At 42.6% G+C, this 27,425-nt stretch overlaps 1 protein-coding gene across 1 annotated transcript; it reads left to right on the top strand.

Moving 5' to 3' along the window:
• Positions 1-452: 452 nt before the first annotated feature.
• Positions 453-24,736, top strand: LOC137562049 (extracellular calcium-sensing receptor-like; the record flags this gene model as incomplete). Its single annotated transcript, XM_068273390.1, has 7 exons — positions 453-481; positions 2,131-2,422; positions 3,889-4,719; positions 6,505-6,732; positions 8,718-8,841; positions 14,967-15,854; positions 24,717-24,736. Coding segments are annotated over exons 1-7 (2,412 nt in total), but the record flags the coding sequence as incomplete, so codon positions are not given.
• Positions 24,737-27,425: the final 2,689 nt, after the last annotated feature.

Below are 27,425 nucleotides of genomic sequence, written 5' to 3'. Positions count from 1 at the left end.
CTGCACAGGACGCTATCCGTCCTGTGCAGCCAGTGACGGGACGTCCCCTGTCACATGGCGGCGATCCCCGGCCGCTGATTGGCCAGGGATCGCCGATCTGCCTTACGGCGCTGCTTCGCAGCAGCGCCGTACAAATGTAAACAAAGCGGATTATTTCCGCTTGTGTTTACATTTAGCCTGCGAGCCACCATCGGCGGCCCGCAGGCTATTCACGGAGCCCCCCGCCGTGAATTGACAGGAAGCAGCCGCTCGCCCGAGCGGCTGCTTCCTGATTAATCAGCCTGCAGCTGGCGACGCAATACTGCGTCGCTGGTCCTGCAGCTGCCACTTTGCCGACGCGCGGTATGAGTGCGCGGTCTGCAAGTGGTTAATGGGGTTAAATACCTACCTATCCTGACATCTTTGGGACACAGGTGATGCTTCGTCCCCTTCTTGGCAGTGCGGCAGAGACCATGTTTTCGAACACTGCTGAGGCTCAGAGGTAAAACCTTCACCTGTGTCGCCATGGCCCACTCCCAGCTCGTTAGCCACCAATTAGGTTGTGGCTGCCGAGCTGGGGGTGGGCTGCAGTGATGCAGGTGGGTGTGGCCAAAACCTTGGTGGCAAATTTGAAAAAATGCCAGGGCCTATTCTTTGAGGGGGCAGAGTGATCACCTGCCTGGAGGAAGGATGTAAAGACAGGTGAGTATTTATCATCACAATGCAACCTCCACCATTAAGACAAAGACTGTCATGACAGGCTCTGTTATTTTATGTTTTATGTAGTCTTAACATATATACGTACATCTTGAGAATAGTCATATTTCACAATATTATTTCAAAGTTGCCCATTTTAGAAATAATCTCACAGGATTAATGGAGTCCTCAAAGCACGAAAAGAGGAAATGGGAACTGTGGCAAGTTTTATTGTTACTTGGTACCAGGGACGTAGCAAGAGGGGTTGCAGAGGTAGCGACCGCATCGGGGTCCTCCCTCAACTACAGTATTAGCTCTCTATTGGTCCTGTGCTCATAATAATCACTTCTATAGATACTTTGAATAGTGGTAATCATTAACAAACTGTTCCCCGCCCCCTTCTTGCACCTCTGACACTGTAGTTGCCATTGCCAGGTTTTGGTGCGCCGTATCAATTGTTATGTATAGAGTGCTTGGGGGGGCTCCATTGTGAAACTTGCATCGGGGCCCACAGCTCCTTAGTTATGCCACTGCCTGGTACTATGCAGATACATGTTCATCATAAGCGATGATAAATGATATGTGAATAAATCCAGATTGCATGCAAATTGCAGGCAAAGAGTAAGCCTAATGGAACCGGAAGAATCAAAAATAGGAATGCTAATTTAGATTTTGCAGAATTAAAATGTCCGCATTTCTAATCAGAAATCAGAAAATGGAAATCGGAAATCAGATTTTCACAGAAATAGCCAATCACAGAACTTGGAAGCATTGAACCAATCAGAGAATGCAGAGTGAACTCGTATTTGGCCAATCAGAGAATTAAAAAAAAAAACAATAAATACTTCTTTGGAAATCAGAAGTCAGATTTCTGCAAAAACGCCTCATTACCGCAACTCTGTAATTTTAAACCAATCACAGAACTCGAAAGCAGTGGATCAATCGGAGAATGCAGAGTCAACTCGTAAGTATTTGGCCAGTCAGAGATGGCAAAAAAATGACCAAAAAAACTCCTCAGAAATCGGAAATCTGTGGAACTAAGTAATCGGCATTGGTGGAAATCAGAATTTCTGACCATCCCTATTCAAAAATAGCCAAAAAGTTTCCAGTCATTAGCCCATTTCCAACCTTTATACATTCCTGAATTTAATTTCTATACAAGGTGAAATTATTAGAATCCCATTGACCATCTCGAATGTATCATCTCATCCTGTTGCATTTCACATTAGCAAAATAAGTGACAAATAGGTAACTTGTTTTATTTATTTTTGAATAACTTAATAGTTTGCACATATACATGTTTAGGTATTCACATCATTGAGAACACAAAAATTGTTTGCTTCTGAAACTGCTATGTATTCCTTTGTGTATACCATGACCAGAATAAATGAGATCCATCACAATCATACAATGAAGTCACTTTTATTTATAACAATTTTGTGTTTGATTTTTAAGATTTGATGTGGATTGTTACCGGATGCTTCACACTGTCTTCTTTGCTGTAGACGAGATAAATACAGACCCGGAAATTCTGCCCAATATTTCTTTAGGCTTTCAGATGTTTGACACTTGCAGCGTTCCTCATTTTGAACTACAAGGAGCTTTACAATTTCTGACCGAGTCCAGCCTACTTGTCCCCAACTATCGATGTCCTTCAAAATCACCTTTCACTGCAGTTATTGGATCTGTGGTGTCTTCAAACTCCAAAAGCTTGGCCAATCTTTTAGGCGTCTTAAAATACCCTCAGGTAAAACAGAGTCTTTCATGTCTTGATATGTTCTAACAGCTAACTTTACAAAATACTATAAATCTGTTTAGAAAATGTAATTGTTAATGTAAGTTAGTAATGGAAAGGAGGGGAGTTAGCTCTGGATGGTCCACAAGCTTCTCAGATCTTCACAAGGCCACCGTTCAAGCACTGGATCCCTCTTCATCTCTAGGCCATGAATGGGCATATCTTGACTGAGTTTGCGTAAGTAAGGTCCTCTCATGCCCAGTAGAACAAAAGCCACTCCCGTACATGAGAATGAGTGTTTCACACCAGTGGTGGGCCAGGAATTCGCAATTACGCATCGCAATCGTAATGCAAAATTTCTGCGAAAATCGTAATTAATTTTGTATGTAATAGTAGTATTTCAAAATTTTGCGTCATTTTTAGTGTACTTTTTGCATAAGTTTGTGCCGACTTTAGAAGTTAATAGCAAAGCCCCCATGCATGCTATCGCTACCAAAATTGCTATATATGTTAAGCGGAATAGTGGGTATAAGTCACAAAAATAACTTTTCAAAAAGACCTTGTAGTTTTTCAGTAACTCTATTTTAAAAATGCAAAGAAAAATGGTTTTTAAACTGTCACTCTTCTAAGTTGAAACACTATTTTTTACGTGCATTTTTAAAATCGAGTTTCTGAAAAACTACAACATTGTAGCCAATCAGGCTACTCTCCCTCCTGGAGCCTCACCCCCCCCCCCCCTTATAAAAGGCAGGCAGCGTCAGGCTTTTCACTCACTCGTGTGCCTGCAGTAATTTGAGAAGGGAGAGCTGCTGTGCAGAGACCTATAGGGAAAGCTTAGTTAGGATCTTGTAGGCTTGTTAGCTTGCTCCTTATTGATTCTTATTGCTAAAAAAGCACCCCACAGCTACAACAGCTCCTTTGAGAGCTAATCTTGTTCTTGTGATCTTTTTTTTGTGTGTGTGTCCCACAGACACCTGTGTTGCATAGACAGCCTTGGCAATTCCTACTGTGTGTGCCACTGCCAGGCCCAGTACATTCAGTGACTACCTGTGTGTGTGACAGGTGCACATTGTAATTCCCATCACTGCATATACCTACCTGTTGTTCACTTCAGTGCACCCACCTACCTACGTGAGTGCACACAGTGTCACTGTGCTGGTCCAGTACCTGTCTGTGTGTGACAGGTGCACATTATAATATATATATATATATATATATATATATATATATATATATATATATATATATATATATATATATCATATTTATATATATTTATATCACTTAATATATATATTTATATCACTTAATCACTTATTTATATCACTTTAATACAGTAGACTGCAAAGACAGAATAAAATAATATTACTTATTACACAACCAAAATAGATCCTCAGATATGAATACATAATATGAGTTTAGGTCTGCTTTATGTTAGGATTTAATTTAGTTATTTTACTAATTTAATTATTTTCCAGGTTAGCCCTCTCTCAAGCGCATCCCTCCTCAGTAATCGACGGACATTTCCCACTTTTTTCAGGACCATTGCCAGTGATAAGTTTCAGTCTAAGGGTATGGCTGAACTTGTTCTTCATTTTGGATGGACCTGGGTTGGTCTACTAGCACCAGATAATGACTATGGACAGCTTGGTATTCAGCCAATCAAACAAGAGATAATCAAGGCAGGAGGATGTGTGGCCTTCACTGAGACCATTGTTATGTCAAAGCCCGACCGTAATGCTCCTCGTATAGTGAAAACCATCAAAGAATCAAGTGTGATGGTAATTGTTGCCTTTGCTGTTGATGTTGACATGGTTCCTATCATGAACGAGATGTTAAAACAAAAAGTCAGTGGAAAAATTTTTGTTGGAAATGCTGGCTGGTCCCAGACTGACTGGTTTTCTACGGGGAAGTATTTTAAAGTTGTTTCTGGTACCGTTGGTTTAGGACTCACTATCAACGTCGTTCCGGGCATGAGTGACTTTCTTCTTAGGGCTGAACATCTCTACAGCTTGGAGCAGAACTGGGTGAAGCTATTTTGGGAAAAGATTTTTAACTGCAATTTTGTAGATGAGATAAATAATTCAAGTTCTGTGGAATCCGGTCTGAAACAGTGTACTGGAAAAGAAAGTCTGGGTAGTGTAAAGAATAGTTCCATTTACATAACCAGCTTTAAATACACTCATAATATCTATGAAGCCATTCATGTTTTGGCCAAATCATTGGAAGACATGAGGAATTGCAAGAAAAGTGGAGGGCTCTCTTCTTCTGAGACCTGCACAAGCACTTGGAATTTCAAGCCATGGCAGGTAGTTTTTTTTTTTAAAGAAATGAAAGTATGTACTCCTAAAGTAGTAGTGGTGGTAAGCATTACATGTAGCTACGAGTACGTAGCTACTCGTAATCAAAATTTAAATTAGAATAGCGCAGACCATGGTGTGGGGGGTGGGGTTTAATGTATGCCTCTGCCTGTAGCTGATGTGTTGCACTTGTGGTTCACGCATCTCCACTACTTTCTCCTTTTGGGCTTGAAAGTAGTGGAGTTTAAGTGAACAGTGAGTGGAATGCATTGGCTATTGGCAGCAGCGTAGGTAAGTTAACCCTTCTCTGCCGTGGGCAGCGCTATCTAATTTACATTTAAATTGCAATTACGAGAAACTACTACTCGTAGTGCTCACCACTAAGTAGGAGTAGACACACATACATTGATATCTATACACATACTTTACCTTCACAACTGTCGGTAAAAAATAATCAATTATAATATCTGAAGTAAAAGCCCAATTGAGATTTTTTGTTCCCTCCGGCCTCTTTCCCTTCCTATTTCTCTTATTATGTTTCTTTTTCCCTCTACAGAAAGAGAACTTCCAACATCTCACATCATAGTCACACTGCTAAGTATAATTAGCTTCACCAAAGATGGGGAACTTATGATAATCGAGTTACTAAAAAATTGAGATAGCTAATTGTTAATTGGATCAGCTACTAAAGTTGTGATTAGTGTTGATGTCTAATTTTGCAGAATCTTAATTTTGCGTAAAACTTCACATTTACAATTTAAAATCATAAAGCCAAATAACTTTGATTCTTTGGGAAAAAGTAATTTTTCTTTTTCAAAAAGACCTTGCATTTTTTAGATTTTTTTAAAACTCATCACGAGGACATTTTGCTGCTTTACACTTTAGTGGTTCCGAGTTCTGTATACACATTCTATATATTTTATAAAAACAGACAGCATGGGGTCCCCCCTTCCAAGCCTATTTAATCCCTTTAATCATCTCCCATGCAGACTGGGATCACCAGAATTCCGAGCCAAGACTCAATGGGTCTTCTTGAGCTATACCAGCCCACATGGTGTTTGATGTGGGGAGCTCTGGAAGCGAGGGACAGCAAAGCCCCCCTCTCCCCCAAAGCCCTCATACCCACTTCTGAAGCCCACTGGTTCAAATGTTTTTCCATAATTTGTGTGAAAAATAATTACAACTGCCGAATTCATAATTTTGAAAAACATGTAAAATGTATGAATGGATTACATGAAATCAATTACATTTTACAAATAGTAAGTATGTGTAATCATAAATGAACATTTTTTGTGAAACTTAACGTAAGCAAAATTAACACAATACAATCATCTCTAGTTGTAATTTGCAATTTCCCAATTCTTTCTCCAGTTTGTATCTAATACATGTTATAGTCACCTATGTTGATCACTCAGGATTGTCAATTTTAGGGATGATGTCTCCTCATCTAATGGAATTGCATTTCTCTTTACCAGTACTTCCTCCCTATTTCTAGATGTCACCCCTTTAACCAAATCCTTGTGCTACCCTAGAATTGTACATTCAAATATGCCCCACCCAAAATTCCACTTCAAATACCTTACATGGCTAGATCTTACTACCCATTGAGAGCAATTGTGAAGGGTTATCACCATGTTCCAAACTCCACCAGACAGCACTGTGGGTGGTGAGCCAATACCATCACACGTTAGCTTGTTCCCTAAGTTTGTATTGAATATTGGCTTCCAAGTAGGGACTGCTTTTCAATGACTAGTTCACAGATCCTTTTTTACGGGACACATCTCTTTATTACAGTTGCTTCATTACTTGAAGAATGTTAGACTAACACTCAGCAGTGGAGTAGAAATTTACTTTGATGAAAATGGAGACATACCAGCTAACTATGAGATTGTCAACTGGCAGAAGAAGGCAGATGGCTCCAATCGCTATGTTGATGTTGGAAGCTATGATAGCTCAGCATTGGTTGGTCCTATGTTCACCATCAATTTAAGTCTAATGAGATGGAGTATGGGAGATTCCCAGGTGAGATTTTTATCTGAGCTTGTTATGCTGTCTTTTTTGTTAATATTAGTAAAAAAAAAAAAAAAAAAGAAGTAGGAAGTAGAAGTGCCCAAATCTTTTTATATATTCTAACTTCAACTCAAACTAGGACACCGTTATGGATAATTATGAAGAATTCCCACTATTTAACCCTTTCCCTGACGATTCTTGTTTTGTTTTTGGTACGTGCGTTGCAATGCCACGTACGTGGGTGCCTACCCCAGCCTGTCAGCCTAATGCTGAGTAGTGCAAGGAGTGCTTTGATATCTTCCTTATCTGGACATTTTCCTCTTCCACCACTGAGTGGCATTCTAATAACGACATCCTCCTCCAGGTCTCCATCACATGTCGTCTCATGTGTTTGGGACCCAGAGGAAGATGTTAGCATTACAGCAGCACCTCTCGGTGGTGGAAGAGTAGACCTGATCCAGCATCCAGAGAAAGTAAATATCAAAGCACTTCTTGCACACTCTGATATGTGTATCTACTCCTCTAGTGCTGAAGTGAAGTCCACAGGGGCTAAGATGCACTGTCCAGCAGTGCTGAACAGGTTAAGCAATCATTGCTTTGTTGTAAAGTAATTTATAATTTTTGGCAAATGTTTTATCCTTTAATGGCAAAATGTACATTCCTGAACCCTTCACTCACTAAAGCATAAATTATCAGCAATGCCTTATTTGTCAGTGCTTAGGTAGGGAAGTAATGATGTTGCATGTTGTAAAATGTTTGTTCCTGTTCTTAGTTGTTTTCAAAATGTATTATTACCATGCATTTTATATAGAATATATTTCTTTACATTGTGTATGCAGCATTTAAAATGCATAGAGAATAAAGTAATAACTACACAAAAATGACCCTTAAAAAGCCTACTTTTTCCTGAAAAAAAACAAGATATAGATTATTTAGGTATAATAAGTAGTGATAAAGCTATTTGCAAATGAGTGGGAGGAGCGTTGAAAAGAAGAAAAAGGAAAACAAACAAAAAAAAGAAATTTGAGAATTTTTTTGATCCATAAAGTAACAACAACCTTTAGGACTGAAGTGGTTAATCTATAATTTCAAAAGATACTGTGTATGACTGTAATAGTTTAAACTTCTATTTACTGACCTTTTAGTGGCCCTTCTTAGTAAAGAAAATGTAGTTTAATTCAGAGTAAAGTTAGGAACAAAATTGCCAACTGATGAAAGATGCTTTAAAAAAAATTCAGACCAGGTTTATTGAATCACTTATATTCTCAATTGTTCTACACTATTCTCCAATAAAGATGGTAAAGCAGATGCTAATTTTTCTGACTTGCAGACAAATTTACTCCAGAATGTATGAAGCATGGAATTGGTCCAATCCAACATACTGCCTGCCAATTTGAATTGGACCTATTCCAAGCTGCATACAATTTGCATTAAACTTGCATGCAAATCAGAAATAAAAATAAAAATAATCTGTTCTCCATACTTAAAGAGACTCTGTAACAATATTTTCATCCTTATTTCTTCTATCCTATACGTTCCTATACCTGTTCTAATGTGCTCTGTCTTACTGCAGCCTTTCCTAGTTGCACAGTGGCTGTTATATGATCTAATCTTCTCTCCTCTGTCGGCTCTGTCGGGCTGAGGCAGTCAGGCTGGAATGTGCTGTGCTGCTTGTGATTGGATAGAAGCTATACACACCCTCTCCAGGCCCCCTGCACACTCTGTATGACTCACACACTGAGCTACTCTCAGCCTATCACTTGCTATGTCTTTTGTTTGTAAACCCTGGGTAAAAATGGCAATTACAAGCCAGGATTGCAGCAGGGAGAGGCAGAAACAGCACAGAGGGGCCCAGGAGAACATAATGAATACAATGGTATGCTTTTAATTTTAAGAATTTTAGAGTACAGATTATCTTTAAGAAATCAACTCTAAAGTCATCTCTATGTGAGTTTAACTCTTTTTTTTCAAGGTGTGATTATTCTTATCACATACAGGTTCCTCGTTCAGTCTGCAGTGAGAGCTGCCGCCCAGGATTCAGAAAAGCCCCATTGCAAGGACAACCTGCCTGCTGCTATGAATGTGTTCCATGTCTGCAAGGAGAGATCTCCAACCAGACCGGTAATATGAGCTAGAAATTGTGTTATTTATTGACCTCTTGAGCCCCAGAGGTTTATACCCCCCCGTGACCAGGCGATTTGTTACAATTCCGCACTTCACAAATGTAATGGTTTATTGCTCAGCCATACAACCAGGGCCGGCCCTAGACTTTTTGCCGCCTGAGGCAAAATTAGAAAAAATCGCCCCCCCCCAAACCGTGGGTGGGGGGGGCGCCGAGCTGGAGGGGTAGTGGGCAGAAAGGGGGTATTGGCCTAATGGTGGGGAGGGGGGCCGGACCCTCCCCTCCCTCGCCTGGGTCCCCCGATCTGCGCTGCTCCTCCTCCTCTATGATTAAGAGGCAACGGGCGGGGGAATCACTCACCTCTTCCGCGTTCCATCGTGCGTTCCACTGACGTCACTTCCTGCAAGGCCGTCCACTTACAATACAGTGGGCGGCGTTGCCGGAAGTGACGTCAGTGGAGCACACGATGGAACGCGGAAGAGGTGAGTGATTCCCCCGCCTGTTGCCTCTTAATGATATGCACGCTGGTTTAACTCTGGAGGATCACCCCAGATCGGGGGACCCAGGCGAGGGAGGGGGGGTCCGACCCCCCTCCCCACCGCTAGGCCCAATACCCCCTTTCTGCCAGCTACCCCTCCAGCTCGGCGGGTGGCCCCCAGCATCCAAGGAGAGGTGGGTGCCGCCCCCCCCCAGATCTTCCGCCTGAGGCAAATGTTTCACCCCGCCTCATGAGCGGGCCGGCCCTGCATACAACTTAACACCCAAAGGAATCTTACTTCTTTTTCTTCCCACAAATAGAGCTTTCTTTTGGTGGTAATTGATTGCTGCTGCTGTTTGCGTTTTTTTTTCTATATATGTTACGGCCAGTCTGGCCACTTCGGGTCCTTGCCGGTCAAACCGCGAAGTGGCCGTGCACCTGCGGCCAATGTTAGAAATAAAAAGCTTCCCGTCCACATAAATTCATTTGGTGGCCATTCGCTGCGGCCACATGTATCCAACGGTGGGGGGGGGGGGCTTGTAATTTAATTAATTCCTCTTGCGGCAATGTTATCAAATGAAGCCGCCTCTTCGGCTCTGCCTCCTCTCCCTGCCCCTCTCCTATGCAACTTTGGCATCTGGGGGACATGCGTGTTCCCCAGAGTCATTCGTAGTGGCAGGGAAGCAGAGAGGGGAGGCTGTAGACATTGCTTCTGCCAGTACCCGCTCCGCAGGAATGAACGGCAGGATTCCCTGCTGCTACAAACGACTCTGAGGGACACGCGTGTCCCTGGCTGCCAAAGTTGAATAGGAGAGAGGCAGGGGGAGGAGGCAGAGCCGAAGAGGCGGCTTCATCTCACATTGACGCAAGATGAATTAATTCAATTACCCCCTCCCCCGTTGGATACATTTGGCTACAGCGAGACGGCCAATAAATGCATTTATGCGGACGGGAATCTTTTTGACCAGCCAGAACCCAAAGCGGCCAGACTTCTGTTTCTGGCTGTAACATATATAAAAAAGACTGTTATTTTTTAAAAATTTATGTTTTTTATCCCCCCCCCCCCCCACATTGGCCCTGCACTACGATTCATACACTACACTAAACATATCTAGACAAATGGCTATGGCAGGGATTGGATTGGGAGCCCCTCCGAGGGACAGTTAAGTGACAAGGCTGTCCTCTTTACAGCACTGCATCAGATGGCAGTGCTATTTACACATTTATTTTCATTTGTTCCGAAAACACAGCCTGCCAGCGCTGATCAGCCACTGGCACGATGATCACTAGGGCTCTGTGTTTACAGCGATGGGAGCTCGCATCTAATCTCGTTCCTCATGAGATGACGCCATATGGAGTGACTGAGGAACAACAGAGCCACTCTGCGGCTGCCAATCTGTGTTAGGAGGTCACAGAGTGGTTAAAGTGAATGGGAACCGCATTTATAAAAATTAGACAGATACTTACTCTGGGTCCTATAGAGCCTTCCTGCTCCTCTCCTGGTCCCCTCGTTCCAGTGTTGGCTTGCCTGGTAGCAGTATTTGACTAAATTAATCAAATACTGCTTTACCCGGCCAAAGGAGGCTTCAGAAGTCTTCAGGGAGCCCGAGTGCTCCTGAAGAAGGGTGGCCCTGTACTGCACAAGCACGCTCTCTTGCACGCTCACATCTGTGCAGTATGGAGCCGCACGTCTTCAGTAGGACATGGCTCCCGAAGACTTCAAAATACCCTTTCGGCGGGGGATTGAAACGGGAGGAGTCAGCACAGGATAGAGAGCACCGAGAAAGGAGACGGAAGGCTCTATATGACCCAGAGCCTTTCCTCTCCTTAGGTAAGTATTTGCTTCATTTTTTTTAAAATGCGGTTCACATTCACTTTAAACTGAATTTCTGTGTTATACACAAACAAACAAACAAACAAACAAAAACATATGTATTGTGCAATACCAAATGTATTACTTAGATGGAAAATTTGGATTATGTAAAATAGAAAGCCACCATATGGCAAATTATGGGAAACACATGTAGAATTCTCAAAGGCCAATTAAGAGCCAGTTGTAAGAATGGTTGCAATTGTCCTTCCTCAATTCATTTTACTCCCTAAGTTTTCTCTTAGGAGATAATTTTTCAACTTCTGTTTAAAATAAGTTTTCAGCACTCACAAATTGAAAAGATGACCTAAACGTAGGTGTAAAAGTACATTTCTGGATTGCTGGTTGCTTGAAAGACATTGACCCATATGCAATTAACTTTTTCTCTTGAATTTTCTCCTAGGAGATAATTTTTCATCTTCTATTTAAAAATAACTCTTCAGCACTTTGCAACTGAAAAAAAAAAAAAGAATTGACAATTTTGAAAACATCACCTAGGAGAAAATAAAGTAGAAAAAGTTAATTGCATATGAGCCATTGGCCCATACTTTTTCATCTAAGTATTCTCCTAGGTGATATTTTTGCACCTTGCCATAAGATGCATTTTAAACCACCAGCAAGCAAAAAAACCCCTCAAAATAAATTTGATAGCGTTCTTTCACTAACTTTTGGGTACTTTTTTAATTGTAAAATGCTGAAACGTTGTTTTTTTTAGAGGAGTTGAAAATGATCTCCAAGGAGAAAACTCAGGTGAAAAGGTTAATTGCATATGGGCCATTTTGTTGATAAGGTGTGATCATATCACCTAGGAGAACAGGTTAAATGATTTTGGACCATTGGGTTTGATTTACAATAATACGTCATCTTAACAGAGAGCTAAGCATGAACTAAACAGACTTTTCACCTGGTGTTGTGCTTTGCTCTCTGGTTGAACTCGATGGACGTATGTCTTTTTCAACCTAAATAACTATGTAACTATGTAACCTAGGTGATATTTTTAAACCTTGTCATAAAATGCATTTTAAGCCAACGGCAAACAAGAAAATACTCAAAATAATTTTAATAGTGCTTTTTCACCAACATTTGGGTACGTTTTCAATTGTAAAATGCTAAAAAATTATTTTAAAGAGAAAATTATCAGAATTGATTTTATTTGCCAAGTATGGGGTGCCGTACAAGGAATTTTTTTTGTGTCACATACGGGTCAACAAATAGACGTAACTGAAGTAACTGTAAATAATTATCTCCTAGGAAATAACTCAAGAGAAAACAATTAATTGCATATGGGCCAAGGAGGAAAGAAAAGTCATGAGATAAACAGATATTGGCCAAGATGCAATTTACTTTCTCTCCAAAATTGCATGCAAGAAGATAATGTTTATTTTTTTATTTAAAATGACTTTTCAGCACTTTGCAATTGAAAAGGTACCAAAAAGTTGAAGAATAGTACTATCAAAATTATTGTATTTTTTTGTCCTATCTGGTGGTCTTAACTGCATTTTGGATTTTATATTTTAATTATTTTAAGTTTGAAAAGATCACATTTGGAGAAAACTTAGGAGAAAAAAAATAATTGAATAAGAGACATGGGGCCTGATCCAGCTCCCTTTTTCATTAAAGTGATAGTTTCACACCTTATCAATGCTTTTAAGCCATTAGCAAGCAGGAAAATACTGCTTTTTGGTACGTTTTCAATGGCAAAGTGATTAAAACTTATTTTAAATATTGTCCACAGCATTGTCCACAGATTGTCCACAGAGTTGAACTCCTTCCTCCCTTCTTCATAGCAATGGCCATGTGGCTCAAGAGAAAACAATGGCTCAAGAGAAAACAATTAATTGCATATGGGCCAAGGAGGAAAGAAAAGTCATGAGATAAACAGATATTGGCCAAGATGCAATTTACTTTCTCTCCAAAATTGTATGCAAGAAGATAATGTTTATTTTTTTATTTAAAATGACTTTTCAGCACTTTGCAATTGAAAAGGTACCAAAAAGTTGAAGAATAGTACTATCAAAATTATTGTATTTTTTTGTCCTATCTGGTGGTCTTAACTGCATTTTGGATTTCATATTTTAATTATTTTAAGTTTGAAAAGATCACATTTGGAGAAAACTTAGGAGAAAAAAATTAATTGAATAAGAGACATGGGGCCTGATCCAGCTCCCTTTTTCATTAAGGTGATAGTTTCACACCTTATCAATGCTTTTAAGCCATTAGCAAGCAGGAAAATACTGCTTTTTGGTACGTTTTCAATGGCAAAGTGATTAAAACTTATTTTAAATATTGTCCACAGCATTGTCCACAGATTGTCCACAGAGTTGCACTCCTTCCTCCCTTCTTCATAGCAATGGCCATGTCTCTTAGCTGTCGCCACAGGAGGCATTTGTTCAAAGCTTGTATTCCGCAGTGTTGTCTGAAGGATTGAACTTGATCCTTCCGGATAACGCATATAACTTTATTTTAATAGGTTGCAAACTCAGCTGACTAGGAATGGATCATCTGCTTCTCCTCTGTCATGGTTTGTATAGGTTATGTATTCAGATATGTCATCTGCAGCCTCTATTTCTTATACAGTTCTATATAAAATAGTAACATTTTATAAAAAAATAAAAGATTATTTAAAAAATAGGCTCCATTGTAAATGTATTTCTCAAATAAGTAGTTTGTAAGATATTGCCTTTTATTTAATTTATTTTTTTTCTCCTAATTTTTCTCCTCTGAGATAATATTTCATCTTTTGTTTGAAATTACTTTTCAGCACTCTGCAACTCTGCAATTGAAAAAAGTACCATAATGTAGGTGGAAAATTATTAAATAATTTTGAGTATTTCCTTGTTTACTAATTACTTAAAAGGCATAGTATTGATAAGACCCCATATGCAATAAAGTTTTTCTCCAGAGTTTTCTCCTACATGATAATTTTTCATCATCCATTTAAAATGGCAACTGAAAAAGTACCAAAAAGTAGGCAAAAAAGTACTATCAAAATTATTTTGAGCACTTTCTTGCTTGCAGGTGGTTTACAAGACATTTTATTGACAATTTAAAAAAAACATCATCAGGCAGAAAAATTAGGAGAAAAAGTTAATTGCTTATGAGATGGGCCATTAAGGTATGAAAATATCACCACAAAGAAAACTTCGGAGAATATGGGCCCAATCTAATTCACCTTTTGTCTTAGGGGATAATTTTTCATCATCTATTTACAATAACTTTTTAGCATTGGGGAATAGAAAACATACCAAAAAGGGGGTGAAAAGTACCAACAACATTAGCCTGAGTATTTTCTTGCTTACCAGTGGCTTAAAAATACATTTTATTGATAAGGTGTGAAAATATCACCTAGGAGAAAACGTAGGAGATAAAGTAAATTGAATAAGCCAAAAGTGAATTAAATAATCTTTTTGGAATCTTATTAGAGTTGACTAAACACAAAAGACCTGATGAAAAAAGTTCTCCTTAGTTTGAAAACACCAGAGGACATGAATGACTCTGCAAATCTGGCCTGGATAGGTGGTAAAAATGTGTTGCTCTCATCTGGGCCAGATAGGTTCATAGGGAAGTTTACTGAAAGGTTAGTTAATCACTAACTCAGAGCATAAAGGTTGTCCTGAATGTATTGTGATTTTACCAGCCTTTTAATAACCTTTACTATGGCCAGGATTATTTCTGTTCTCTAGCTTAGGTACACTGGAGAAGACTAGGCCCATTGTTTCAATAAATAAATAAATAAATATTAATGTTGTGCTGTATGATTTTATTTTTTTATCTAGATTCCGTTGATTGTATTAAATGTCCATGGGACAAGTGGCCAAACTCACAGAAGACCATCTGTACTCCTAAGACTTTTGAGTTTCTTGACTTTGGAGAGCCGTTAGGAGCAATTTTAGCATCTATCAGCATTTTATCTGCCTCTATTCCTGGTTTAGTCTTGAAGACTTTCTTGCAGCATAAACACACCCCAATAATCAAAGCGAACAACTATGCTCTGAGCTGTCTTCTCCTGGTACTTCTGTCTTTGTGTTTTCTTTGTTCTTTAGTGTTTATTGGATACCCCCAGTCTGAAAAATGTCTTCTGCGCCAGGCTTTATTTGGCCTGGTCTTTGCTCTCTGTGTTTCCTGCATATTAGCCAAAACCATCATGGTAGTGTTGGCTTTCATGGCTACCAGACCGGGCAGCAGTCTACGGAAATGGACTAAACCTCACGTGTCCTATATTTTTATTTGTGTGTGCTTTTTTATTCAGTTTATCTTATGTGTAATCTGGCTATCACTTGCACCTCCATTCCCACAAAACAACATTCAGACTAAGCCTGGATTCATCATTGTTGAGTGTAATGAGGGCTCACTTATAGCCTTTTGGATCATGTTGGGTTACCTCTTTCTCCTGGCTACCATTAGCTTTATTGTAGCTTTCCTGGCTCGTAGGCTTCCTGACAGCTTCAATGAAGCCCAGTTTATTACTTTCAGCATGTTGGCCTTCCTCAGTGTCTGGATATCTTTTATCCCAGCATACCTTAGTGCTCAGGGTAAATACACGGTGGCCATGGAGATCTTTGCCATTCTGGCTTCCAGTTGGGCTCTGGTCATCTGTATGTTCCTTCCTAAATGTTTCATCATATTGTTCAGACCGGATATGAACTCTAAAGAGCATCTTATGGGTAGAAAAACAAAATAATGACATGACCAACAGATTTTAAGGAAATATGGACTATAACAACCTCATACTTGTATTACTGGACTTACCTAACCAGCCCAAAATTGCATGATCATGTATTTTGTACCATTTGCCATGTATAGCTTAGTACATCTGTCATCCTTTGTATCATTGTACGTATCCATTGTCCAGTGCTGTGCAATATGTTGGCTCTGTGTACAGTAAATACAATAAATAATAAGAATAAATAAATAAAACGTCAAGAAATGCAAGAAAGTTCAATTTATTTACAAACGTGAAGAAATTTAGTTTAATGTATGACCAGGTGTTAGAAATTGAACAAGTGAAGGGAAATGCTTTTTACCAAGCATTCAAATAATGTAATCATTTTAAAAGTTAACCAAAGAAAATGTTTATCTAATCTTTTGGGCTTTTTTTTTTTGTTTGTTTGATTTTACTTTGGTCACTTTTCAAAAATTAGCTTAGAAATTATAGCATTACTCTTTTTTGTAACATTTAAAGAGGAACTCCAGTGAAAATAATGTAATAAAAAAGTGCTTCATTCTTACAATAATTATGTATAAATGATTTAGTCAGTGTTTGCCCATTGTAAAATCTTTCCTCTCCCTGATTTACATTCTGACATTTATCACATGGTGACATTTTTACTGTGGGCAGGTTATGTAGCTGCTCCTAGCTGTTTTGGCTGTTAGAGACAGCTGTAAACAGCTATTTCCTGTCTGTGAACTTTGTTACATTGTGGCAAACTGTCAAAAGTACCGCGGTCATCAGAGCTTCTTGTGGGAGGGGTTTCAGCACAAAATCAGTCATACAGCGCCCCCTGATGGTCTGTTTGTGAAAAGTAATAGATTTCTCATGCAAAAGAGGGTATCAGCTACTGATTGGGATAAAGTTAAATTCTTGGTTGGAGTTTCTCTTTAATGCTTACCTGCACTGATTAAAAAAAACTACATACTTACCTCAGTAGAGGCCCAGACTACACTGGCACCTACGCAGTGCACCAGTGCACATACACAGAGGGGAGTATGTCCATCATGAAAAAGAGGGTCCCTGAAAGAAATAGAGGGGTCGATGAGGATCGGAGAAGACTCTGAAGCATCCAAAAGCTTCCCTATACTGTGGTAAGTGGAGATGTCGTGAACATAGAATTGTCTGTTTGTGAACGCGAACTTCCAAAAAACAGGCGAATCTGGCGAACAGCCACAGACTTCAATGACTTCAAGACTGTTTATGGCCACAAAAGTGATGTAAAAGTTGTTTCAAGGGGTCCAACACCTGGACTGTGGCAAGCCAGAGGGGGGGGGGGGGGGGGGCATGCCAAAAGTCCCACCAAAAATTACAGAGTTGACGCAAAGTCGGGTTTTAACCCCTAAAGGGCAGAAATCACATTATGCACAGCTCTGGGTGTCAGTGGGCTGTGGAGTGTCACAAACAGAGAAATGCAATAGTGCTATCAGAATACAGTTAAATAATAATGCATTGGACTGGTTCTGTGCCTGCAACTTAATGAGGCTACAGCAGTAGTGTGCACACAGCTATGGGTGTCAGTGGGCTGTGGAGTGTCTCACACACAAAAAAAAACACAGGATACCGACATGCTAGCCCTCCAAAAGGGCTGTTTGGGGTGCTTTTACAGCTAGTGAGGAACAAGGACACAGGCATAGCTAATGCTTTCCCTACCTATCTGCAGCAAGTTTGACCCTGCTCTCACTAACAGTCAGCAGCCAGCAGAGAATTAATCCAATATGGCCACCGCAACTGCTTTTTGATAAGGGGGTGTGGGGTCCAGGAGGGGGTGCTAGCTGATTGGCTGCCATGCGTCTGCTGACTGTTAGGTAAGGGGTCAAAGTTTAGCTCTGTAAGATCCTCTGGCTGCTCATGGCGGCAGAGCGCTAAGACCCACGCTGAGGTGCAAGTCTCTGGGTCTCGGCAGCTCACTGATGTCACAGGAGCGCAGGGCGTCCAGCTCCCATTGGATAATCGGCAGACGCATTCTCAGTATGCGCTCCACCCCTGTAAACAATAATCACATGTGTTCACTGCGTGTCAGCTGACTTGCTGACATGCTGCAATGGGATAGGGTACTTTGGATTCCTTTGCTTTCTGATTGGTTAGTCCTTGTATAAATGTAAAGTGAGCGCCCTCATGTATTGCCCTTGATAGCCTATGCTGGGCTTGTTGCTGAGATTGCGCTCACAGTTGATTGATATTGTTGCTGACTTTGCCTGTACCCTGACCAAGCTTATTTCTAGATTAATTTCCTGTAACCAACCGCTTCTTGTTCCTGACCACGCTTTCTGATTGGATCACCTGATTTCTGATTTCCATTTTCTGATCAGAAATGATGATTTCTGATTGGAAATGCGAAAATTTTATTTACACGGAATCCACATGAGTATCCCTATGCATCAATAAGGAAGGAGTAGAAACACCATTAAAGTCTATATACAGTAGATTTACTTATTTTTAGACAAAAATTACTAAAAACCCTGAATATGAAACTACGTAGTAATACTAATAAAACAAGTATTTTCTTTGCAGACCTCCAGCTCAGGGATACTTGTAAAAAAGTAGAACAAAATGTATTCAGTTATTAACTAACAAGGCTAAAAATGTATCTGGATATTAAAGATGTATATACCCATTCCTATGTATACAATGTATAAATAAATTTGCCCGAAGGGATCACGCTGGAAAGTAACTAGTTAAAAACAGTAATAAAAACATCTATCTGGCACTGGTTCCTCTTAAAATATTTACATTGTGTAACGATTGGTGTCAGCTAAACAGATTTTCTGATTATTGGTAATCTGCAGTATCACCAATAATACAGATGCTATAACTGATTATGTGGTGATCTGCAGAATCACCAATAATGCTAGTATAGCCAGACACAGGACTACCAAAGTGAGTAGTGTTTGGTGCAACAGTAATGAGGAAGAGGAGGTCTCCCGAGGAGCGGGTGACTACAGACAATACTGCAGCCAAGGACCACCTGAGGAGCAGGCGAGTCCGGCTGTACTGCAGCTAAAGGACACCTGAGGAGCAGGTGCTACAGGGAATGCTGCAAGGTTGATCACCTGAGAAGCAGGTGATTAAGACAGTACTGCAGCCAGTGGACACCTGAGGAGCAGGTGTTACAGACAGTGCTGCAATAGAGCTTCACCTGAGGAGCAGGTGAATGCTACAGATCCCTCACCAGTGGCTAGGTCCACTGGCAAGGATAGAGAGGTCAGACTAGCAAAGTAGGCAACGTACGGGCAGATAAGGTACAAAGACAGAAGGCTGATTCAGAGTTGAGTTCAGGCAGAGTCGGCAATGTGAATCAGATGAGCAGAGGTACAGAGTCAGCAAGCAGGAGAGTAGTCAAGGAAAGCAGAAGGTCATAACAGATAATACAATGTAATTAGTACTTTAAGCTATCAACAGAATCTGGCTAAGTGTGGATCCCCAGCTCCGCCTGGTTCTAGCACACTTTGGGATCTGACTAAGTTCTGAGCGCTCACACGTAAGCATTTGCAACAGCAGACGCGGAGCAACTGACAGTCTGGTACTATATATACAAGGTTGCTCCGCAGTGCCGCCCCAGCCACTCAGCCAATCCGAAGTACTGTTGGAGTTAGCTGACTTGGCAGATCAGCTGACTCCCCTTCTATTCGCATAAAGGTCCTGTCGCCTGGCGCGTGCACGTGTAGCCCTCAATCTATTTGCAATAGAAGGACCAGGCAGATCACCAGCATGTAACTGCGCGGCAGAGGCCGCCGGGTGACTCGCGGAGACCGCCGCCATGCCACCTGTCTCCGCGGCGGCATTTCCGCTATCCATTACACATTAGCTTCAATTCATCAAGGGCTGTTAGAGGAAAAAAAAAATACAAGTCGGGAAAATACTGCATTCAGCATTTTAGACTTCTTTTGCTAATTCATCAAGATTTTCACAGGTGCGGTAGAAGTTCAGTAATTTACCGAAACCCATGGCTTCAATTCACAAAAATGTGTTTGGCAACAGCAGAGCAGTGTAAAGTTTCTCTGTGTTGTTACAAGCTGTTCCGTGCAGTGACGGCATTACAATAGTAAGAGGCATCCCCACATGCCTTTAGAATTTACATATTTGTTATACTGCCTATGCTCCCTCTAAATCTGTCTATTAGTCTTTCTTAATATTTTATTTAATTGCCACAGCTTAGATGAACTTCTGGAAGACATTACACATGCCACACTTAGGTGATTTCCCCACTAGCTACTCTGAATCTTTAAACAGGAACCTACAAGGTTAAATGGCCAAAGGGCTGCAGGGGAAACCTCTTTTGTTTGGATCTCCCTCCTCCACTGCCTGGGTGGTAGAAAAGTGTGTTCCTCTGAAGAAGACATTGCGTCCTATCACAGGGACTTGCAGGAGACAGAGGCTGTTGCTATTGGCTCTGTCAATCATAGGTTATCCCTCTCTGCTTGTGTGAGTCACGGGCTGCCTTTACGGTCTCTGCACTGTTTTCAACAGACCACAGCTGTTAGTAATCATCCACCATGATACTAAGCACATTTACCACATGTTGTAATCTTGATGAATTGACATTTGCTGACATTTGTTGAGGTGTTTACCGCACAAGTCGGTAATTTACCTCACTGCTCGGTAACTTCAGCTTGCCATGCGGTAACAGCCTTGATGAATTGACATTTTACAACCTCTGAAAAATCAGCTGTTTTCAGCATTACCAAATGCAGTAATGCTTGATGAAGTGAAGCTAATATGTGTACCAAACTCCCACGTTAAAAAATACACTGTCACCATACCTCACACAGGGGTATCAGGGGTATCACTCACCTGAACAACAGACACACTGGGCCATATGAAATTCATGTTTTCTCCTGAGTTTTCTCCTAGGAGATAATTTTCCATTTTGTATTTAAAATAATTTTTTTAGCAATTTGCAATTGAAAAAGTACCAAAAGGTCAGTGAAAAGGTACTATCAAAATTATTCTGACTATTTTCTTGTTTGCTTGGGGCTTAAAAAGTATTTTATTAGCAAGTTCTGAAAATATCACCTAGGAGAAAACTCAGAAAAAAAGTGAATTGCATGTGGGCCACTGTCACCAAACCTCAGTCTGGGGTTAATTAACTCACCGGAGTTGCAGACAGATCAAAATGTCATGTAATGTGTGATAAATAGCCTCTGTGGTCTGAATAGCCTGTCATCAAACTGCAACTCTTTAAGTGGTCTCATAGACACTGCATCATGGAATGGAATAGGACTCAATAGTGCATTACCTTTTAAATACACACACCTCGCCCATCTAAGAAACAGGACTTGGGCATACTGCTGCCACCTTGTTTCGTCTACTGGGGACAATTTTTATTTCTGTTTGCTTTGGACTGAGCACCATTGCTTTTTGGCAGCTTTGTAAGTAGACTTTAAAGTGCACCTGAATATTTTTTAATTTATTAGTTTGAAACACAACCACACTTTTTAGCCTTGTTTGTTAATAATTGAATATGATTTGTTCTGCTTTTTTACGATTATGTCTGAAATCTGTAACGTATTTTCTTTGTTTCATCTGGCAACTTGTGTTTAGCCCATGACTGAAAACATTGTAAGGATTTTTTGAAAAGTGTTATTTTTGGTTTCCCAGGCTACAAAAAGAAAATACCTGCTTACATTGTTCATTGCCCAGGTTCCCCGGCTGGCACCTGATGCGCACATATTTTTTGCCCAGGTTTTCTCAAGCTCTTAAAAATAATGTAAACATGCAGCTCCTTGTCCTGAAATGAGTCTTCAGCTGTGGAGTTTGTATATGGCTTCATGTTGCACCTCCGGAAACCCTACATACACTTCTTGGAAGGAAACACCACTTTCGGCACTCATTCTGCCAGTTATGTACTTGCTACTGAAAACTGTCTTTTCATACTTTGCAATGGTATCCCAATAAGAAGACATAAAAATCCCTAAAAAACTGTACTGTACTGTACCCTCCCCCACCCACACCTACACATATATTTTTCACTCCATAAGATGCACTGGACCATAAGACGCACATAGGTTTAGAGGAGGAAATATAGAAAACATATTCTAAGCCAGGAGTGTCTTTAAGGTGCAAGGGGCATCATCTCTGTAGGGCTGGCGCCATGCCACATCCCACGACACACAAGTACAGCATAAATATGCACACATCACACGCGCATACCATACATACACACAAATCACACACACACACTAGTGTTGGGCGAACATCTAGATGTTCGGGTTCGGGCCGAACAGGCCGAACATGGCCGCGATGTTCGGGTGTTCGACCCGAACTCCGAACATAATGGAAGTCAATGGGGACCCGAACTTTTGTGGTTTATAAAGCCTCCTTACATGCTACATACCCCAAATTTACAGGGTATGTGCACCTTGGGAGTGGGTACAAGAGGGAAAAAAAATTAGCAAAAAGAGCTTATAGTTTTTGAGAAAATCGATTTTAAAGTTTCAAAGGGAAAACTGTCTTTTAAATGTGGGAAATGTCTGTTTTCTTTGCACAGGTAACATGTTTTTTGTCGGCATGCAGTCATAAATGTAATACATATAAGAGGTTCCAGGAAAAGGGACCGGTAACGCTAACCCAGCAGCAGCACACGTGATGGAACAGGAGGAGGCGCAGGAGGAGAAGGCCACGCTTTGTGAGACACAACAACCCAGGCCTTGCATGAGGGCAAGAAGCGTGCGGATAGCATGCTTTGTACCGCCATGCAGTCATAAATGTAATAAAGATAAGTGGTTCAATAAACAGGGACCACGCGGCAACGCTAACCCAGCAGCAGCAGACGTGATGGAACAGGAGCAGGCGCAGGAGGAGAAGGCCACGCTTTGTGAGACACAACAACCCAGGCCTTGCATGAGGGCAAGAAGCATGCGGATAGCATGCTTTGTACCGCCATGCAGTCATAAATGTAATAAAGATAAGTGGTTCAATAAACAGGGACCACGCGGCAACGCTAACCCAGCAGCAGCAGACGTGATGGAACAGGAGCAGGCGCAGGAGGAGAAGGCCACGGTTTTTGAGACACAACAACCTAGGCCTTGCATGAGGAAAAAAAGCGTGCGGATATAGCAGCAATGCTTTTTGCCGCCATGCAGTCATAAATGTAATACAGATGAGAGGTTCAATAAACAGGGACCGGAAATGCTACACCATCCCAGATGTTCATTGGTCATGTTACTTGGTTGGGGTCCTGGAGTGTTGCGTAGTCATTTCCAATCCAGGATTGATTCATTTTAATTTGAGTCAGACGGTCTGCATTTTCTGTGGAGAGGCGGATACGCCGATCTGTGATGATGCCTCCGGCAGCACTGAAACAACGTTCCGACATAACGCTGGCTGCCGGGCAAGCCAGCACCTCTATTGCGTACATTGCCAGTTCGTGCCAGGTGTCTAGCTTCGATACCCAATAGTTGAAGGGTGCAGATGGATTGTTCGACACAGCTACGTCATCTGACATGTAGTCCTTGACCATCTTCTCCAGGCGATCGGTGTTGGAGGTGGATCTGCACGCTTGCTGTTCAGTGGGCTGCTGCTGCATGGGTGTCAGAAAATTTTCCCACTCCAAGGACACTGCCGATACCGTTCCCTTTTGGGCACTAGCTGCGGCTTGCGTTGTTTGCTGCCCTCCTGGTCGTCCTGGGTTTGCGGAAGTCAGTCTGTCTGCGTACAACTGGCTAGAGGAGGGGGAGGATGTCAATCTCCTCTCTAAAGTCTTCACAAGGGCCTGCTGGTATTCTTCCATTTTGACCTGTCTGACTCTTTCTTCAAGCAGTTTTGGAACATTGTGTTTGTACCGTGGATCCAGAAGGGTATAAACCCAGTAATTGGTGTTGTCCAGAATGCGCACAATGCGTGGGTCACGTTCAATGCAGTCTAGCATGAATTGAGCCATGTGTGCCAGAGTCCTACCAGAATCCTCATCATCCTCTTGTGAGCGTTGTGATAGTTGTTGTGATGCATCATAGTCGTCACCTTCCTCCTGGTCTGCTTCTGCTGACCATTCGCGTTGAATTGTGGAAGTCCAACGTGCACCGCTCTGGCCCTCGTCAGTGGTGGCATGAAATTCCTGCTCCAACTCCAGCTGTTCCTCCTCCTCTTCTTCGTCATAGCTGCTGGGGCCAGCGTTCCCTGAGGCGGATGGCCTGATGTTGGTACCATCACGCTGATCGTTTTCTCCTTCAGATTCCCCCAGTTGCATCATGACAGCTGTTTCCTTGATTTTCAACATTGACCTCTTCAGTAAACACAGCAGTGGTATGGTAATGCTGACTGAAGAGTTGTCACTGCTCACAAGCAACGTGGATTGCTCAAAATTTTGGAGGACTTGGCAGAGGTCCAACATGTTGGCCCAATCGGATCCACAGAAGCTTGGCAGCTGTCCGGATGCGCCTCGGTACTGCGCCGTCATGTACTGGACCACTGCACTCTTCTGCTCACAAAAGCGTGCTAGCATGTGCAGCGTAGAATTCCAGCGCGTAGGGACATCACACAGCAAGCGATGGTGGGGGAGATTGAAGCGCTCCTGCATCTTGGCGAGTGCCCCCGAAGCAGTACTGGAATTTCTACAATGTTTGGCCACTCGACGCACCTTCAACAGAAGATCGGCCACGCCTGGGTATGTCCTCAGGAACCGCTGAACTACTAGGTTCATCACGTGCGCCAGGCAAGGGATGTGTGTCAGCTTAGCCAACCTTAAAGCGCGAATGAGATTACTCCCATTATCACACACAACCATGCCCGGTTTCAAGTCCAGCGGTGCCAGCCACAAATCCGTCTGTTCCTTTATTCCCTTCCAAATTTCCTCCCCTGTGTGCTGCTTATCCCCAAGGCAGATCAGCTTCAGCAACGCTTGCTGACGCATGCCAACAGCTGTGCTGCACTGCTTCCACGATCCTACTGCTGCTGGGTTAGCGTTTCCGGATGAGGTACAGCTTTGAGATGCGTTGGAGGAGAAGGAGTCAGAGAGGTAGGTGCTGCTGTTGTTATCCAGTGGGAGGGACGGCGGTGCAGCTGTTTGCGGCGTGGGCAACACCCGCGCCGTAGCAGGTGATGAATCGCTGCCAGGCTCCACAAGGTTCACCCAGTGCGCGGTAAGGGAGATGTATCGACCCTGGCCGAACGCACTCGTCCAAGTGTCAGTGGTGAGGTGAACCTTGCAGGCAACGGCATTCTTCAAGCTTCGGGTTATTTTGCTGACCACGTGCTCTTGCAACTCAGGCACTGCAGAGCGCGCAAAGTGGTAGCGGCTGGGAACCACGTAACGTGGGATGGCCACTGACATCATGCCCTTGAAGCTGTTTGTCTCCACCACTCGATATGGCAGCATTTCGCAGGCCAGAAGCTTGGCTATGCTAGCTGTTACTGCCACGGCCCGGGGGTCATTTGCTGGCAATTTCCTCTTGCGCTCAAACATCTCCGACACAGACAACTGAACCGTAGCGCTGCACACGGAAGGGCTGTTGGTTGTTGTGTTTGATGAACACTGGGAGACCTCAAGAGCACTACTCCGGAAAGTGACAGTGTCAGCGTCGTCTGATGTTTGTGAATGTTGTGAACCACGCAATGGCTGGGCTACTGCTGCTGCTGAGGCGGGTCTGGTGGTGAGTCTGGTGAACCCAAGGGAGGCAGTGTTGCTGGTACCCTGTCCTGCCGCGTTTGCCCACAGAGTGGGATGTTTGGATAGCATGTGGCGGCTCATGCTGGTGGTGGAGAGGTTGTTAATACTTTTCCCCCTGCTCAGGCGAGTCTTGCACACCTTGCAAATCGCCATGGTAACATCCTCAGTGCAGTCTTCAAAGAAAGCCCAGACTTTGGAGCACCTGCCTCCTTGCTGGCGATTTCTGTTTCCTCCTCTTTTGCCTCTCACTCTAACTTCCACGCTTGTGGTGCCTGAAATTGCGCGCCGCCTACCTTGTGGCACAAGGCGAACTCGTGCAGCAGTGGGTTCTTCAACAGACTCATCTGTGCTGCTGCTACGACGGCGATGTTCTCGTTCACAAATAAAATCTGGGTCTCTGTCCACATTGTCCATACCCTCCTCTTCCATCTCCTCAAACTCGTCATATGTCATTGTGGGGGGCCGCCGCCGTGGAGTAGAGCTCCCCAGAACAACCTCTGCGCAGCTCACTCCAACGTCGTCTTCCAGATCTTGTCGGCCGACCTCCTGCAATTGCAACCCCTCCTGCCCAACTTGCTCTGGGATTTGGGTTTCCGAGTCCTCCTCGGACTCGCCTTGTATTTCAGTGCGCGGTGCATTTCCCACAGTTAATGGTTGTGAATCCGGGCACAACATTTCTGGCTGTTCCTCCATTGACCTTTCATAGGTGGAAGTTTGTTGGGCTGGGAATAGCTCCTGCGAATACCCCATTGTGTCCTGAGGTAATTCATAGGACTGGTTATCTGGCAGTTGTGTGCGTGGTGTCGCTGCCGGTTGTGTCAGCTTTGTGCCCACTGGCTCCTTGTAACTGGCTGAGGACTCGGACCTCGTGCGTGATGTGCTGGTGCTGCTTAACCCACTGCTGGACGCTTGAGAGGTCATCCAAGTAATTATCTGGTCCTGTTCTTTTGGATTTGTGAGGGTTGTTGTCCTGGACAACATGGGCGGTATTGAGTGGGTTTTCTTGGGTGCTCCCCTGTGGCCTGTACGTGAACCGTCAGGGGAAACACCTCTTCCCTTGCCCCTTCCTCTTTCACCGGATTTCTTCCTCATTTCACTTATCCTTACAGTACACGCTGACTGGCAGCAGTACAGTGGCAGTACAGAAATGCTATACAGTACCACTATTCCCAGCAGCGACACAGAGCACAATGCTATACAGTGGCGGGTGAGCGGTGTACTACTGTTCCCAGGCCCAGCAGACACAGAGTGGCAGTACACACAATGCTATATAGTCTGGCTAAGCCGTGTACTCAGAGTGTCAGAAAACACAATGCTATATATAGCGTGGCTGAGCGAGGTGCACAGTGGCAGTACACACAATGCTATATTAGTCAGGCTAAGCCGTGTACACAGAGTGTCAGTAAACAATGGTATATAGTCTGGCTGAGCGGTGTACACAGAGTGTCAGTAAACAACGGTATATAGTCTGGCTAAGCGGTGTACACAGAGTGGCAGTAAACACAATGCTATATATAGCGTGGCTGAGCGAGGTGCACAGTGGCAGTACACACAATGCTATATAGTCAGGCTAAGCCGTGTACACAGAGTGTCAGAAAACACAATGCTATATATAGCGTGGCTGAGCGAGGTGCACAGTGGCAGTACACACAATGCTTTATAGTCAGGCTGAGCCGTGTACACAGAGTGTCAGTAAACAATGGTATATAGTCTGGCTGAGCGGTGTACACAGAGTGTCAGTAAACAACGGTATATAGTCTGGCTGAGCGGTGTACACAGAGTGGCAGTAAACACAATGCTATATATAGCGTGGCTGAGCGAGGTGCACAGTGGCAGTACACACAATGCTATAGAGCCAGGCTAAGCCGTGTACACAGAGTGTCAGAAAACACAATGCTATATATATAGCGTGGCTGAGCG

Source organism: Hyperolius riggenbachi, chromosome 3 (assembly GCF_040937935.1).
Source record: "Hyperolius riggenbachi isolate aHypRig1 chromosome 3, aHypRig1.pri, whole genome shotgun sequence".
NCBI lineage: Eukaryota > Metazoa > Chordata > Amphibia > Anura > Hyperoliidae > Hyperolius > Hyperolius riggenbachi.
Note: the sequence above shows the minus strand (reverse complement) of the source record. Positions and strands in the feature narration are given on the sequence as shown.